Source organism: Moschus berezovskii, chromosome 7 (genome assembly GCF_049115385.1).
Source record: "Moschus berezovskii isolate FMDL1 chromosome 7, NW_MosBer_1.0, whole genome shotgun sequence".
Lineage (NCBI taxonomy): Eukaryota > Metazoa > Chordata > Mammalia > Artiodactyla > Moschidae > Moschus > Moschus berezovskii.
The window spans coordinates 29,542,363-29,560,667 of record NC_142466.1 but is presented as its reverse complement, the minus strand read 5'-3'; the positions used below and the strand labels follow the sequence as shown (position 1 = coordinate 29,560,667).

Here is an 18,305-nt window from a genome sequence, read left to right as displayed (position 1 = left end):
GTGAGAGTTGGACTGTGAAGAAAGCTGATCACCGAAGAATTCATGCTTTTGAACTGTGGTGCTGAAGAAGACTCTTGAGAGTCCCTTGTACCGCAAGGAGATCCAACCAGTCCATTCTAAGGGAGATAGATACTGAGTGTTCATTGGAAGGACTGATGCTAAAGCTGAAACTGCAATACTTTGGCCACCTCATGCGACGAGCTGACTCACTGGAAAAGACTCTGATGCTGGGAAAGGTTGGGGACGGGAGGAGAAGGGGACAACAGAGAAGGAGATGGCTGGATGGTATCATCGAGTCGATGGACGTGAGTTTGAGTGAACTCCGGGAATTGGTGATGGATAGGGAGACCTGGTGTGCTGTGATTCATGGGGTCGCAGAGTCGGACACGACTGAGTGACTGAACTGAACTGAACATCCCACCTTCTGTTATGATCACATGGTGGGGGTACATTTCAATATATGAATTTTGGGTACACACACACATTTAGTCTATAACATGGTAATAACATAACATGTTGTGTTTATGGCAGTGATTCATTAGAATATATTTCATTGTTGATATTTATTTGAGGATAAAAAGCACATTCCTTGATATTGCTATCACTTTTTGTGGCACATTAGTCCTGAATTGATTTCTAACTAAATGTCACAATGCTACTGTGAACATCATTACCAAGGACCTACCAGACAAATTCCACAGATTTTCAGTCTTTATGAAAAATGATGTGGACAGCAACTACAAATTCCTTAGCCCTTAAAAGGGACACTTAATCCTTCCAACACGGTTGAAACTGAGTTGTAAATATTCTCATTTCCAAGAGCCACCTGGTAAGACTTTATTTGAGTGAAACAATGTAATAAGAAAAGGGCAAATCCAGGTTTCAAAACCTAATGTGTTAGATTCCGAGCCCCACCTCCCTATCCACACCATAAACGTCTGTGCAAACTGCATGTATTGAACCATCGCTTATTTTCCTGTCTTCCTAACACACTTTGTTGTCTACGCCTCACTGTTACAGTACTGTATATTTTCATTAGTTTATCGCCTACCTCCAAATTTCTAGATGAATTGAGCAGTTTACAAATTTACAAATAATCCTGCTTAGTTTATATAATTAGCAAAATAAAACTATCAACTGGTAATTATTTCTGAGAGTCTAATGTGATTGACAAGTTTAATAATTCTAATAATAATAAAATAATCATATTTAACTGACCATATAGATTTATGTAGATTGCTGAGTTAGTCCTCACCATAAATTTGAGATGTGTGATAGATAAGACCCCTGAAAGTTATGGCCCCTGCAGGAGACTGGATTACAAATATTTCCATGAGCCTCTGTAGAAAATGGGCTCTGTAGAAATTGGGAAGATCACCTGGAGAAGGGAATGGCAACCCACACCAGTATTCTTGCCTGGGAAATCCGATGGACAGGGAAGCCTGGCAAGCTACAATCTATGGGGTCACAAAGAGTTGGACTTGACTTACAAACTAAATAAAAACAGCAAAAACTCAAGAAATTCACCTTGATAAGGATTTAATAAATAAAAGAAATTAGGAAATTTAATGAACTAGAAATGTCAATGTATTTTCTAAATTTTAATACAGTGTAAAAAATCTTTTATGTGAGGATATAAAAGCATAACCGTAACTAAATAAATAAGCAAACAAATAATAAATAACATCAGTGCAGTCATCACTTAGGACTGAATCCCCTTAAGCTGAATACATTTACTTCCTACTACCAACAAAGTACTGGTTGAATTAATGTAATAAATTTTGTGACTAAAGCAGAAATCAGAGTCTTCTGATATGACTAGATGTGAGCATACAAGGCTGATTTGGCATCTTAGTGAGAATCATCTCGTGGTGAGTTCAGGTCTCCATCCATCATTCTTAACCTTTCTTGCAAGCTGGCTGATGAAGAGAGGGCTCTCATCATCTCCACTCTGACGATTTCCCAGGCGCAGTCGCTGTATTCTTTCTCTTGCAGGTAGACATGGATGCCCTGGAAGTACCTCTTCATGGCCAGTGTGGGGCCCGTCCTTCCCAGGGCAGAGTCTTCCTCTCCCGTCACCTGCCCCAGGCAGGCGTCCAGGTCGTCCAGCTGCTGATGGAGTCCAGTGCGGAGCTGCGCCAGGAGGGTGGTGTCCCAGGCAGCAGAGGAGGGCTCTGTGTGGAAGAGGCTGAGGCTCTGCTGGAGCATCTCGTGGAGCACAGAGAAGGCCTGGGCCTCCTGGAGCTGGCCGCCCTCCACCATCTCCTGGGGGAAAGCGAAGTCTTTTCTGTCCTGCAGACAGAAGCGAGGGGAGAGTCTCCTCATTTGTCCCAGGAGCCTGAGGTTCTGCCTGCCAACCAGCACGTGGTTCTGAGACAGGTCACAGCCCAGGGATCCTCCCAGGTTGTAGCTGACCAGCACCAGGGCCATCAGTAGAGACAGCTCGAAGGCCATGGGGAAGATGCGGCTGCTGCTGGTCTGGCTGAGACGGCGTCTGCTGGAACCTTGAGGTAGGTTCTCTGATGCCATGCTTTCTAAGCAAGGCCATTAAATAGGGAACACAGTAGTTTTCATTTTCTAGTTATTTCTATGCACTTTTACTTCCTTTTTTGATTTTCATGTATGTATTCACAGTATGATCAAATAAAATGTCATCAATCTAAACTATTAATTTTGCATATTTCCCAATAACTTCCTATGTGCCCATCCAAATGGATATTTATCAATCAAATGAGAAAGGTCTTTTTCTTAACTCAGGAGTGCTGTATGTTTGTAATTACACACACTATTGCTTTTTGTCTCTCACGCATAAATGTTGCTCACCTTTTGTCCATGAACACATCTGTAGCCCTGATCTTAGGCTCCACTTTTCCCTCTTACTTTACATAGGAAGCCAGGCTCCCTCAGCCCTATGGTTTCTGTATTTATAAGTGATTTACCAGTTCACTCTGGCAACTACAGTCTTTGAAACAGAAGATGGTTTATCTTTACTGTTTCATTTTGAAAAGAGTCCGATTATTACAAGTCCATGATCTTCTCCCATGTTTCTCCTTCTTCTAGAACATGTTCCTGCAGCTCCTGTAGTTGTGTTTTAGGGAACCACAATGTCAGGACCATTACAGACATCGCCCTTCTTTCCACTATTTTCATCCTGGAGACCTATTTTCCTCCACAGACCGGACCAATACCCCCACCAGAATCCTGGTTCTTCTCAGGGAACATGGGTGAGGAGATTGTACATCCAGGATAATTGTATTTCCCCAGCAGCACCTCACTCACAGGGAGAGATCACATGGAGCCGCCCCCTGTCCTCTGGAGTGAAAGAGTCCCTTCCTCACCTGCTGGACTCCCTCCCTGCAGACAGGCTCACCAATCCTGAGGACTCGAAAATCTCCTTTCTGTGGAGGGCTTGTTTATTTGTTGGGAAAGTGAATCATCTTCCTGGAACCCCAGCCTCTCCCCTGGAGTGTTTGTGTGAAGGACCCGAGTTCCCGGTGGTGACCCCTCTTCTCCTGACCCCTGTCTCCAGGTGTCCAAAGTGTCATAGTGCTAAGGCGCTGAGAGCTAACGTGTGTCTGTGCAAGCAGACAGAGGCATTGTCCAACTGCAATGATTTCACCTTTGGTAGAGAGATAATGTGTATTTTTCCAAGTATAGATTTTACCACTCTACTCTTAATTTTCTGAACACGTGCGATGTTCAGAGTGTCTGAGTTGGGGAAGGAGATCGAGTGGTGTTGCTGTCTCTCTTCAGAAGTCTGTGTCACAGAGCCTAGTGAGCTTCAGCCGTTCATTCAGTCAGTGGATTCCGCTGGGCTTCTTCGTTCCTCTGTCTCCGTCTTCCTCTGAGAATGCGGGGCAGTGAGGCTCACGCTACTCAGTCAGGGAGAAATAGCCTTTCTTTGCTTGTGGGGGAGTCTTCAGTTACAGTCCTGTTAATTTATATTGACACACTGGACAAGGTTAGTCTCGGAGCTCCTGCTCTAGTCCTAATTCGTGATGAGGTGAGGACAAGAAAAGGAAGTAAAGAAAGCCCGAGGGGCTGCATCTCTATCACTTTCAAGACTTGAGATTCTTTTGTTTTTCTTTGCAACTTTCCTAGAAAGTAAAATTCGAGATGAGTTTTGTGGGCAAAAAGAAAACAAATGTAGATCTGAATGTCATGAATATGAGAGAAGGGAAGTGGCTTTCCCCGACACAGTGACGTATTCTGAGTTAGCAAACTTCAGTGCAGCACAGCTGGGGACAAGCTGAGGCAGAGGGAAACGATGCGGCCGGAATGAACAACAGAAAGGCTGGGACACAGCTGCTTCTGCCAGAAACTCAACAAAGGAAAAGTTCTGGGTCAGTTGACTGCCCTTTGCTTTGCAAGATCAGTTACCTCATTTTTCTTTCATTTAATCTGTGTAAGATCAGTTTTAGGAGAGAACGAAGAAGTCACACCCATCAGCTCACAAGAGAGTGAGGAGTGGAATCCCAGTTGCTAGAAAACTGTCTCTTGCAGGATTGTGGAGACCAACCTTGCTGAGCTTCTGTCTAGGTGATAAATCTACTCAACAATGAGAAGATGCTTTGTGAAAACTAACGTTAAATAAAAGGGAATCAGAGAATTCCAAAGATCATTATATTAATCTGGGTAATAGTAATCATAATATTAAAAGGTAGTAACTGAATTTTGTTTGCTACTAATGGACTTGCCATTTTCAGCTCTTTAAAATATTAACTCAGGGTCTCATTAACCCTATTTGGATCACACCATTTATACAACTGGAGAGAAATATCAATCTGGAGCATTGAACTATTCCCAATGTACCAAATACAAAGGTACACCTAAGGAGCTTTACAATGATTTGTCTGAACAAGCCCATTAAAAAGAGTGAAGGGTTCACTGGGAAAGCAACAAAGCAAGTTGAAGGAGGAGAATGAGATGACAAAAGCCCTTAAGTCCCCTGCAAGTGCTAAATGGCTTTGTAGGGCAATAGGGGAGGTGGTCTTAAGTCTAGAGAAATCTCTTTAAGGTCTAATCAAAATAGACAAAATTGTTATTAAGTAGTTAGAGGGGAATAGATTTTTCTGCTAATTGAAATAAAAATGAGTGGGACTTTCCTACAGGTCAGGATCTGGCCCTTTCACACTGTGACCTGGATTCAGTCCCTGGTATGAAAAATGAGATCCCACAAGCCATGAGGTGGTAGGTCTAAGATTTTTTGAGTGATTTCTTCAATGAAATATGGGCTACCCTGGTGCTTCCAATGGTAAAGAATCTTTCTGCAGTGCAGGAGACCTAGGTCGATCCCAAGGTAGGGAAGATCCACTGGTGAATGGAATGGCAATCGACTCCAATATTGTTCCCTGGAAAATTCCATGGATCAAGAAGTCTGGAGAGCTATAGTCCATGGAGTTGCAAAGAGTCAGACATGACTAGTGACTAACACTCACACTTTCTTCAATGAAATATAGTACCCCTGGTATCTATGTATTTTAAACTCTTGACTTTTCTCGAGAGTTTAAGAACAAAAGAAAAATATCTATTTCCAGCCATTTTAGCTCTGACATTTCTCCTATAAGATGACAACTAAAATGACACTCTGCATCTGATTCTACCTGAATGAAGTCACTACCCACTGCAGTCCCTGACCTCCAACACACACTTGAAAGGAGTTCAGGATGGAGATCCAGAAATAGGCACACTGTGCTGTAGGAAAACTGACACAACAGGCCAGCAGTTCAGGACACTCAATCGTGTCCAACTCTTTGCAGCCCCGTTGATAGTTGCACACCAGGCTTCCCTGTCTATTCCTGTCCAACAGGCCAGCAGAGTTAGATAATTTCCTGAGACATATTTATGAACCCAATTTTTGCAACTTCTCATACTTAGAAAAGCTCTAAGATCTTTCAGAGAGACATCTGTTCCTCCTGACTCTCAGCCACCTTCTACCAAGTGATGGCCCGTAACCCCTTCACCATGGTCATGTATGTGCGGACACCCTCTAAGTCCTTGGAGCAGTTCCTCAGAGCTGAGGAGAGTTTGTCCTCCAGTTGTAGTCCTCAGTAAGTCCTCCCCAAAACTGAACTCTGGCAGTCATGTTGTCAGTATTTTTCAGTTGACAAGGACCCTTTGCAGGAGACCTCCACAGGTCAACTTGCTGTTCTCATTCATAGTGAGTTCAGTTCAGTTCAGTCGCTCAGTTGTGTCCGACTCTGCGACCCCATGAATCACAGCACGCCAGGCCTCCCTGTCCATCACCAACTCCCTGAGTTCACTCAAACTCATGTCCACAGAGTCGGTGATGCCATCCAGCCATCTCATTCTCAGTCGTCCCCTTCTCCTCCCACCCACAATCTTTCCCAGCATCAGTCTTTTCCAGTGAGTCAACTCGTCGCATGAGGTGGCCAAAGTATTGCAGTTTCAGCTTTAGCATCAGTCCTTCCAATGAACACCCAGGATTGATCTCCCTTAGAATGCACTGGTTGGATCTCCTTGCATTCCAAGGGACTCTCAAGAGTCTTCTCCAGCACCACAGTTCAAAAGCATCAATTCTTCGGCGATCAGCTTTCTTCACAGTCCAACTCTCACATCCATACATGACCATGGGAAAAACCATAGCCTTGACTAGACGGACCTTTGTTGACAAAGTAATGTCTCTGCTTTTTAATATACTATCAAGGTTGGTCATAACTTTCCTTCCAAGGAGTAAGCGTCTTTTAATTTCATGGCTGCAATCAGCATTTGCAGTGAATTCATAGTGAAGACACCTGCATTTCTCACCTCCAATCCAGATGGGGCATCCTATTGTTTACTGATAGAGTCCAGAGAAGAACTCCTTTCTTTATTTGTCCAACCACTAATTCAGATGTGGGTACTGAGAAAGCCTCATGTGTTACCAAGATGGAAGAACATACATACTTCCTGGACAGAATTAGGGAAGGTTTTTGAAAGGGCTCCTTAGCGTGGAGAGACTCCAGGGTCAGCCTCATGGCTTTGCATAGTTGTATTTGTTTAAATTTATAGCCTCAATGTATTAAATGTTATAAAATAATACTGTAGGATTTTAATAAAAATATTAAGAAACCATTTGTTAATAAAATGATATTTTAACAGTAATATAGGAATAGTTTTTGCTTCTTTTAAGACCCCTTCCTCAGACAGGTTTCCAAACCTCTAAATGTACTTTAAATGTCTCTCTGACTTTAAATGCTGTTTGTACTCAGTGCTGTCTATACCAACTGGAAACAAGAGAAAGACGATTGATTCATCAGTGTCCTCTTTCCAAATTGCCTACATTAAATACATAAATTTCCACCAAGATCTTTGCTACTTTTAGGAATTGTGATCTTCCAGAACGCACATTACTGACATGTGTCCTTTCAGGAAGGCTCTGTCACACTAGTTGCTAAGTATATTAAAATCGCTGCCTATGTCCCTTCTATTTCCGTTCCGTTCAGTCGCTCAGTCGTGTCCGACTCTGCGACCCCGTGGACTGTAGCCTACCAGGCTTCTCCGTCCATGGGATTCTCCAGGCAAGAATACTGGAGTGGGTTACCATTTCCTTCTCCAGGGGATCTTCCCGACCCAGGGATCGAACCCAGGTCTCCCGCATTGGAGGCAGACGCTCTCTGAAAGAGGCAAAGACATCATGATGGAGCTAAGGAGCTTCCTTGCCTTGCATTGTCCCCAGGCACATCTTGCCCTGCTCTGTGATAACTTGCTGGTCCTAAGGAGGTGGCAAGTCTGCAGCTGTGATGGGCATGACCCTCCTCCCTTCCAAGACTCTGCAGGCTGCTGTGGTATGAATGTCACCTGTGCTGGAGGCACTGCTAGTGGCTAGGCTTTCATGCTGTCTCTGTGCCCTCAGCATCAACTTCAGTCTTCTTATTCTTTGAAAAGTAATGTTGTAGAGAAATGCTTGCCTCAATTCTGCTCATCTGTGCTGTTCCATGTTTTGAGGACTTGCTGCTATTGTCTTGCTACTTCTGAATTACTTTCTATATCATCTTGAGATTCCTAGCTTAATAGGAAAGTAAAAATGCAAACCTAAAGGGCCTGTACTGTGATTTCCCATAATGTTCAACACATCATTGATTCCTTCTTCATTCAGAAACCTGCTGGTTTCTGTAGATTAATCTACCAAGCAAGCTGTCACTAAGGTGGTCAGTGTCATCTCTTTTCCCAAGGAGGAAGAACTTTCCATCTACATGTCCATGAATGCACTCAGTCTTAAGGGGTTGCAGCCCTTCCATCTCTGTCTTCTCACCACTCTCTTGTGCTGTTAACACATGGCCATTCCGTCTCTGCTTCCTTTGTGGCATTCCCTCCCTTTGAAGGTTGAGGTCACAGGACTCAATTTTAAGTCTTTTTCTCATTTTATACTCTTTTCCCATTTGCTCAGTTTTTCTGTTCCATGCTTTACATTTCATGAAATTGCTTGTAAATTGCCATCACCAACATCCAGTGGGCATTTGCACTGAAATATTTACTAATTAATTGTAGTAGTTAACTTTTCATATCCTTTCACATCTTGGTCCACATTCTACAGGTGGAATTCCAGTTTTCTCCCTTTCATTGTAGCATTCAACCTGATATTCATTTCTGCTACTAATTCAGTTCAGTTCATTCAGTCAGTCAGCCCTGTCCGACTCTTTGTGACCCCATGAACTGCAGCACACCAGGCCTCCCAGTCCATCATTAACTCCCGGAGTCCACCCAAACCCGTGTCCATTGAGGCAGTGATGCCATCCAAACATCTCATCCTCTATCATCCCCTTCTCCTCCTGCTCTCAATCTTTCCCAGCATCGGGGTCTTTTCCAATGAGTCACCTCTTCGCATCAGGTGGCCAAGGTATTGGAGTTTCAGCTTCAACATCAGTCCTTCCAATGAACACCCAGGACTGATCTCCTTTAGGATGGACTGGTTGGATCTCTGTGCAGTCCAAGGGACTCTCAAGAGTCTTCAACACCACAGTTCAAAAGCATCAATTCTTCGGTGATCAGCTTTCTTTATAGTCCAACTCTCACATCCATACATGACCACGGGAAAAACCATAGCCTTGACTAGACAGACCTTTGTTGGCAAAGTAATGTCTCTGCTTTTTAATATGCTGTCTAGGTTGGTCATAACTTTCCTTCCAAGGAGTAAGTGTCTTTTAATTTCATGGCTGCAATCAGCATCTGCAGTGATTTTGGAGCCCAAAAAAATAAAGTCTGACACTGTTTCCACTGTTTCCCCATCTATTTGCCATGAAGTGATGGGACCAGATGCCATGATCTTTGTTTTCTGAATGTTGAGCTTCAAGCCAACCTTTTCACTCTCCTCTTTCACTTTCATCAAGAGGCTTTTGAGTTCCTCTTCACTTTCTGCCATAAGGGTGGTGTCATCTGCATAGCTGAGGTTATTGATATTTCTCCCAGCAATCTTGATTCCAGCTTGTGCTTCTTCCAGCCCAGCGTTCCTCATGATGTACTCTCTGCATAGAAGTTAAATAAGCAGGGTGACAATATACAACCTTGACGTACTCCTTTTCCTATTTGGAACCAGTCTGTTGTTCCATGTCCAGTTCTGACTGTTGCTTCCTGACCTGCATACAGGTTTCTCAAGAGGCAGGTCAGGTGGTCTGCTATTCCCATCTCTTTCAGAATTTTCCACAGTTTATTGTGATCAACACAGTCAAAGGCTTTGGCATAGTCAATGAAGCAGAAATAGATGTTTTTCCGGAACTCTCTTGTATAGATCACAACAAACTGTGGAAAATTCTTCAAGAAATGGGAATAGCAGACCACCTGATCTGCCTCCTGAGAAACCTGTATGCAGGTCAGGAAGCAACAGTCAGAACTGGACATGGAACAACAGACTTGTTCCAAATAGGAAAAGGAGTACGTCAAGGCTGTATATTGTCACCCTGCTTATTTAACTTGTATGCAGAGTACATCATGAGAAATGCTGTGCTGGAGGAAGCACAAGCTGAAATCAAGATTGCCGGGAGAAATATCAATAACCTCAGATATGCAGATGATACCACCCTTATGGCAGAAAGTGAAGAGGAACTAAAGAGCCTCTTGAAAAGTGAAAGAGGACAGTGAAAAGTTGACTTAAAGCTCAACATTCAGAAAACCAAGGTCATGGCATTGGATCCTATCACTTCATGGCAAATAGATAGGGAAACAATAGAAATAGTGAGAGGCTTTATTTTTTGGGCTCCAAAATCGCTGCAGATGGTGACTGCAGCTGTGAAATTAAAAGACGCCTGCTCCTTGGAAGAAAAGTTATGACCAACCTAGACAGCATATTAAAAAGCAGAGAATTACTTTGCCAACAAAGGTCCATCTAGTCAAGGCTATGGTTTTTCCAGTGGTCATGTATGGATGTGAGAGTAGGACTATAAAGGAAACTGAATGCGGAAAAACTGGTGCTTTTGAACTGTGGTGCTGGAGAAGACTCTTGAGAGTCCCTTGGACTGCAAGGAGACCCAACCAGTCCATCCTAAAGGAGATCAGTCCTGAATCTTCATTGGAAGGACTGATGTTGAAACTGAAACTCCAATACTTTGGCCACCTAATGCAAAGAACTGACTCCTTGGAAAAGATCCTGATGCTGGGAAAGATTGAAGTTAGGGGGAGAAGGGAACGACAGAGAATGAGATGGTTGGATGGCACAATGACTCAATACCCATGAGTTTGAGTGGACTCCAGGAGTTGTTGATGGACAGGGAGGCCTGGCATGCTGCAGGCATGGGGTCGCAAAGAGTCGGACACAACTGTGTGACTGAACTGAACTGAACTGAGTATTATGCCACTGTTATCTGCAGACCATCAGAAAATGGGAACTATGTCCTCTAAATTGTTGTAAATGAATCCAAACTTCATGTATTAGACCTTAAAAAGGAAATGCAGAGAGTTGTGGCAGAATTTAACTTGGTGCAATTTAAACTGTCAGAATAGACTATGGAGTCACACCTCTGAGTTCTCTTTTAGACTAAAGAAGAGAGATTGAGCTTTGGGTTTTTATTTCAAGCTGAGTTGACTCATGTAGATAAATATCTCCTTTTTGATTGAGACTTTTCCATGAGTATATTTCATTTCCAGTGTAATAACACAAAAGTATCTTCGAAGCTATGACATTCTCTGATGCCCAGAATAGAAGGGAAAAGCCTTTCAGTGGAAACAAAAGAGAAAAATGCGAAAATGACAATTCTGGCCTATTAAAGATCTTATAGTTCCAGCTGGGAACAGCTGGATAAAGGCTGGCGCAACATGACATCTGCAGCATCACCAAGCTCACCAGATGCCAACCCCTTCCCTATGACATGGAGGGTGGTGTTCTCCAGCCCTGGAGAATGGTGATCATCACCATTGCCATCCTCCTAGAGACCAGGAATCACCAAACTCAGAGCTTTAGTGAAACTGAGTCCCAGGGCTACAGCTCAACAAGGAGCTCCAAGCTGCCTTCCCTACACCTCTGTGGCTGGGATGGGCACCGCAGATCTCCCTGTAACAGACCAACTGGCCCTGCCTGCCTGGTAGGAACCGACTCCAGGTCAAGAGCCTTGAACTTGAGCGAGGGTACCACCAAGGATAACCCGAGAGTCCTGGTTGATAGGAGCCTCAGGCCTGGGCAAGGAGCCGCTGGGGCCGCAGGAGCTCGTGGGGCCCCAGGAGCAGTGAAGAAACTTCCTTTTCAGGCCAGACTGCCCAGGGGTGTTTTGCAGCGGCTTTGCTCAGAGCCTTTGATTTCTGCACCTGCACTTACATCCATCCTCCCCTTCCTGGGAGGAGATTTTAGCCAGAGTGGTTTACACTGGTGCCTGTTTATGCAGCAATTAATGGCTGGAAATCAGAGCATATTGTGGTGTGTTTTCAGATTCAGGGTTGTTTCTGGGGAAAGGAGTGATTTGGGGAAAGTTGAAAGGCATCTACAGTCTGGAAGGGCATTTACCTGATATTGGGACCCTCCAGTGGGAAGATCTGAGGACAAGACTGAGACTCACAGGAGCTCCTCGAAAGGGAAAGCAACTTCATTTAATTTAAATGGTTAATTTCTCCTGCAAAGATCAAGTAGTTGAAAAATATTTTTAAATGTATAGGTAAGTCTTAAACTCACACCAAGTTTAAATATTTTCCTTAAGCCAAAACAAGACTTTAAGGTTCTGGCTTCAGTGGAAGCAAAATCATCTGCAGTGTGTTCAAAATTACTTCTTTGTTCATCTTAGTTCAATTGAGCAAAAGCTGTAGTTGACAAACTTATGACCCAGTAACTACCTTAAATAATTTCAATTTTCAAAATCTTTCTTTCTTCTCATTTCTTTTAACCTAGGATCTTACATTAAGCTTTCAAATTTATACATAGTTTTCCATTGGAGAGTTTTACTAACTTTTTAAAAATGTCATTCCATACAGATAAGTTGCTTTAAAATTCATAATCAAGATGTTTTTATTTCAACATAATGTAGGTTTACACTTAATATACCATTCGCTACTTATTAAGCATCTTTTATGCCAAATGCACTGATTGCACGTTGATTTGATGCCCAGTAAATATCTCAGTGTGCGTGGTACAGCCATGACATTATTTCATTTGCTAGTAAAATTTAAAAATGTACAACATTAGAAAAGATTTCTGCTGCTAAGTCGCTTCAATCATGTCTGACTCTGTGCGACCCCATAAATGGCAGCCTACCAGGTTCCCCTGTCCCTGGGATTCTCCAGGCAAGAAATCTGGAGTGGGTTGCCATTTCCTTCTCCAGTGCATGCATGCATGCTAAGTCGCTTCAGTCGTGTCTGACTCTATGTGACCCCATGGACAGCAGCCCACCAGGCTCCTCTGTCCACAGGATTCTCTAGGCAAGAATACTGGAGTGGGTTGCCATTTCTATCTCCATAGAAAAGATTAACCTATTCTAATTTGCAGAGGTAGAATATTTGCATTAAAAATTAGAGTTGAGCAAGGCACAGATATGGCATAATCATTCTTAGAGTAGACACAAAATAATGGCGAAACTTTGTATACACCTGTCACAGTAACAACTCTCAGAGATATGTTTATATAATCTCCTCATTTATGATAACTTTGTAAGTTGTTATATTAACATTATATAAAGCACATAACATGAGATGGTATATTGAATGGAGTATAGTATTCTCATTATCCCTATTTTATTTTCAGCTGGACACGGATTGCTTTACAATGTTGTGCTGGTTTCTGCTGTACAAAAACGTAAATCAACCATAAATACACATATATCCACTCCCATCTATTTTCCTATTTTAAAGCTGAGAAAACTGTAGTATAGGACAGAAAAACCGAATGGACTAAATAGTGCAGGAAGTTGAGGGAGGACTAAACAGATGCCCAGATAACAAATATACTGGTCACCTGAGAAGACAAGAGTAACCACCCCACCACACACACACACAAAACATAACAAGATTGTCGTTTTCAAACAGTTTAACTGGTAAAACTCTTTTAAGCTTATCGTTATTATTATTATCATTGTTACACTTTTACTGACAACCCTGAGGACCAGTAGTATCCTACCATTGTGCAGGATGCTAGGTAAGAATAAGAAATGGAAATGTGCTCCTGCTCTGGAGAGTCAATTCCTCACCGTTCAAGGGACTCTCAGTTAGAAGGTCCTGATGGAGGATGTGTGAGGGGGAGGGGTGTTTAAAATTAAAAAGCAAGGCCTTGATATTTTTTATTTTTTCTTTTAGTTCTACCAGTTTATTGTTACCAACTCATCTCCCTCCACCCTCGTGCACGCATGCTCAGTCATGTAACCCCATGGACTGCAGTCCGCCAGGCTCCTCTGTTCATGGACTTTTCCAGGCAAGAATACTGAGTGTGTTGCCATTTCCTTCTCCAGGAAGGCCTTGATCTTGAAAAGTACAGACTGTGGGAAATTCTTAAAATAATAAAAGTTGAAATATGGTAAATGAAATGTATAAATTGCTGGAATCTTTGTTGATCAATTTTTGTAAATGAACCCTGGCTGTTACTGCAGGAACTTGGGTATACCTCAGTAATGAGCTTTTCTGTGCAGCACATTGACATATTGATTATTAAACTCCTTCTTAGAAAATCATACTATTTGAAGATACAGAACATACCTATTTCCAGTAATTAACCTCCTGTTCAAATGTCAGCCAAACATAGGTCCATGGTGCTGAATAAAAGATATGGTGGGTGTGCATGAGATGCTTCAACATATTTCAAATGGTCAAATATTGAAGTTTTGGCTTAGCTTCTGGTACAAGATGGCAGAGTAGAAGGAAGTGCACTCATCTCCTGCAAGAACACTGAAATCGCAACAAGCTGTTGAAAACCATCCACAGGAGGACTCTGGAGCCCCCCAAAAAAGATACCCCATGTCCAAAGACAAAAAAGAAATTACAACGAGATGGTAGAAGGGGCTCAATCACAATAAAAATAAATCCCATACCTACTAGTTGGGAAACCAACAAACTGGAAAACTGTACTACCAAAAAAGTACTCTCACTTCACTGTTGTGAAGGTTCTAAGACTCACGTCAGTCTTCCGGGTCTGCAGATCCAGCAAAGGGACTGGGTATGCCCAAGGAATCTGACTCTGAAAGCCAGGGAGATTTGATTACAAGACTTCCACAGGACTGTGGAAAAGAGACTCCATTCTCAAAGGGGACAGACAAAGTCTTGCGAGCAACTAGACACAGGGAACTGAGCAGCAGTGACCCCACAGGAGACTGAACCAACCTACCTGCTAAAGTTGGAGTCTCCTGTGGAGGTGGGTCAGCAGCGGCTTGCCATGGGGACAAGGGCACTAGCAGCAGCAATCCTGGAAGGTGCCTCTTTGGTATGAGGCCCCTTGGAGGCTTCAGAAACTCAAGCATTTCATTCATTAATAATGTTTCTCATGTCTTTAGTATGAGAAGTGTAACAGTAGGTTTCTGAACTCTGTTGGGTTTGGTCTTTCAGTAGCAATGAAGAGGCTCCAGGAGGTGACATTGCCAACAAGTATGGACAAGGGACTTTACTGAAAAGAGAACTAAGGATCCAGCCCGGGACAGTGTAGGACTGGAGGGCAGAAATCCATTTCACAGCCCCTGCTGTTTCCTTCCTGCCTCTGCATGTGTTTGATTTTCTGCATTGATACGAGATCTCTATTCTTTCCCTATTATTCGTCTTTGTATTACATCAAAGCATTTTCTGCTAATTCTTCTTTCTCAGAGAGTTTTTTCCGAACTCATAGGAGTGCTTTTAGAGATATGAAACCCAGAAATTAGAATTCTCTTCAGCATACAGTAAAGGAAAGTTCTCACACTGAAAACACTATGAAACTAGCACAGAAGTTACAAAGAAAATATCTTTGCCAGGGCCAGCACCTTTCTAGTACTGCCTTCCAGCCGCCGTCTAATGGCAGCTGTCCGGTCTCCTCCCTGAGGGCAGCCACTCCCTCGCTGTCCTGATGATGTCTGCCAGAGCGCTTGATACCACTTGTGTGATATGAACTCATTGAATCCAAACAGTAATCTGTGAAAACTACTCTTATTGACCCCATATTAAAGATGAAGACACTGATCTATAGTGTTTGTGAGATTTTTCAGGGTCACACTGTTGGTAAACAGCAGAGCTGGGATTCAGAGGTTTTGGGATTTCTAGAACTCTCCTTTCACCTGGGCTCTCTTCCTGTGGCTTAAACTCTGACTACACCATGCAGCTAGAAGAAATCAGCGCAGAACAGAGCTCCTGTGGTGGAGGCAGTGAAGGTCCTGTGTAAGGGAGTGAATTGCTCAGTAAGGCAGTGCTGAGGAGAAGGTGGGAGACCAGAGTGACAGCTGTCAGGAGCAGCCAGTCAACACCGTATGTCATCAGCTTTCCAGCAGGAGGAGACTACTTCCCTCAGATATTTGTATCAACCATTCTTTAATGAGTGGGTATAAATTAGTTATGCCTATGACATCAAGATTAACCATTTTCTACAATTTCATAATTTCCTTTCTACCTGTTTTCTTTTTGGCACCCTCGACAGCTTACTGGATCTTAGTTCCTCAACCAAGTCTCCATGAAGGAGAAACTCAGAGTCCTAACAACTGCATCACCAGAAAATTCCCAGAATTCCACCTTTTGACAGACAGTTCCTGGAAAGTGACAGAACTGTTCCACAGTATAAAATGAACAAATACTGTTTTGTGATAAGTATATATAGACAAAATAAGGATTTAGGTTTTCAAAATAAAACTCAAGAAGTTTACCTTGATAAGTATTTAATAAATAACTTTTAATACAATGTAAACATACACATATTTCATACAAAAATGTAAAATATTGAGAAAAAATAATACATTAAATAATAAATAATATCAGGGTAGTCATTGCCTATGGATTGATACTCCTGCACCTGAATACTTTTATATCCGCTTGCTTATTACTACAGACATGTATTGGCTTAGCTAATTCAATAAATTTGGTGGCTAAAGCAGAAATCAAAGACTTCTGAAATAACCACAGGTAAGTGTTCAAGGATGATATGGCATCTTAGTCAGTGAGTCATCTCAACGTGAGTTCAGGTCTCCATCCATCATTCTTAACCTTTCTTGCAAGCTGGCTGATGAAGAGAGGGCTCTCATCATCTCCACTCTGACAATTTCCCAGGCGCAGTCGCTGTATTCTTTCTCTTGCAGGTAGACATGGATGCCCTGGAAGTACCTCTTCACGGCCAGTGTGGGGCCCATTCTTCTCAGGGCAGAGTCTTCCTCTCCCATCACCTGCCCCAGGCAGGTGTCCAGGTCGTCCAGCTGCTGATGGAGTCCAGTGCGGAGCTGCGCCAGGAGAGTGGTGTCCCAGGCAGCAGAGGAGCGCTCTGTGTGGAAGAGGCTGAGGCTCTGCTGGAGCATCTCGTGGAGCACAGAGAAGGCCTGGGCCTCCTGGAGCTGGCCGCCCTGCACCATCTCCTGGGGGAAAGAGAAGTCTTTTCTGTCCTGCAGACAGAAGCGAGGGGAGAGTCTCCTCATTTGTCCCAGGAGCCTGAGGTTCTTCCTGCCAACCAGCACGTGGTTCTGAGACAGGTCACAGCCCAGGGATCCTCCCGGGCCGTAGCTGACCAGCACCAGGGCCATCAGTAGAGAGAGCACGAAGGCCATGGGGAAGATGCGGCTGCTGCTGGCCTGGCTGAGACGGCGTCTGGTGGAACCTTGAGGTAGGTTCTCTGATGCCATGCTTTCTAAGCAAGGCCATTAAATAGAGAACATGGTAGTTTTCATTTTCTAATTGTTTCTGTGCACTTTTACTTCCTTTTTTGATTTTCTGTTATGTATTCTCAACACAGTCAAAGAAATTTTTTCTATCTAGATTATTAATTTTGCCTTTTCCTAGTAACTTCAGATGTGCCCATCCAGTGGATACTTCTCAATCAAATTAGAAAGGTCTTTGTCTTAAGTGAGAAATGATGTACAATTGAAATTACACACGTTATTGCTTTGTCTCTCATGCATAAATGTTGCTCTCCTCTCTTCCATGAACATATTTTTGGCTTGCTCTTAGGCTCCGTTTTTTCCCCTCTTACTTTACATAGGAAGCCAGGCTCTGTCAGCTCTATGGTTTTCATATTTACAAGGGATTCTACCAGATCATTCTGGCAGTTAAGCTCTTTAAAAGAAAGGATGGCTTTTCTTTAGTGTTTGATTTAGAGAAGAAGCTGATTATTATCAGTCCATGAGCTTCTCCCATGTTTTTCTTCCTTCTAGAACACTTTCCTGCAGGTCCATGTGATTGTGTTTTAGGGAACCACAAGGTCAGGGCCATTACAGACATCACCCTTTCTTTCCACCATTTTCTTGCTGGAGACTTGTCGTCCTCCACAGACTGGGCCAGTACCCCCACCAGAACCCTGGTTCTTCTCAGGGAACATTGGCGAGGAGACTCTAAATCCAGAATAATTGTATTCTCCCAGCAGCACCTCACTCCCAAGGAGAGATCACATGGAGCCACCCCCTGTCCTCTGGGGTGGCAGAGTCCCTTCCTCACCTGCTGGACTCCCTTCCTGAGGACAGGCTCACCACATCCTGAGGACTCGAAAATCTCCTTTCTGTGGAGGGCTTGTTGACTTGTTGGGAAAATAAATTGTCTTCCTGCAACCCCATCCTCTCCCCTGGAGTGTTTGTGTGAAGGACCCGAGTTCCCGGCGGTGACCTCCTCTTCTCCTGACCCGTGTCCCCAGGTGTCTAGAGTGTCAGCCGTGTTCAGACGCCGAGAGCAAAAGTGTGTTTGTGCAAGTTGGTGGAGGAAGGAGTTTCCAACTGCAATTATTTTACTTTAACTTGATAAATAATATCTACTTT

At 43.3% G+C, this 18,305-nt stretch overlaps 2 protein-coding genes across 2 annotated transcripts; both read right to left on the bottom strand.

Annotated features, from left to right (window-relative positions):
- Positions 1 to 1,370: 1,370 nt before the first annotated feature.
- Positions 1,371 to 4,252, bottom strand: LOC148777297 (interferon omega-1-like). Its single transcript, XM_088837678.1, has one exon. The coding sequence runs from the start codon at positions 2,527 to 2,529 to the stop codon at positions 1,852 to 1,854; it is 678 nt and encodes a 225-aa protein (XP_088693804.1). The 5' UTR covers positions 2,530 to 4,252; the 3' UTR covers positions 1,371 to 1,851.
- An 11,987-nt stretch (positions 4,253 to 16,239) lies between these two features.
- Positions 16,240 to 18,029, bottom strand: LOC148777296 (interferon omega-1-like). Its single transcript, XM_088837677.1, has one exon. The coding sequence runs from the start codon at positions 17,181 to 17,183 to the stop codon at positions 16,521 to 16,523; it is 663 nt and encodes a 220-aa protein (XP_088693803.1). The 5' UTR covers positions 17,184 to 18,029; the 3' UTR covers positions 16,240 to 16,520.
- Positions 18,030 to 18,305: the final 276 nt, after the last annotated feature.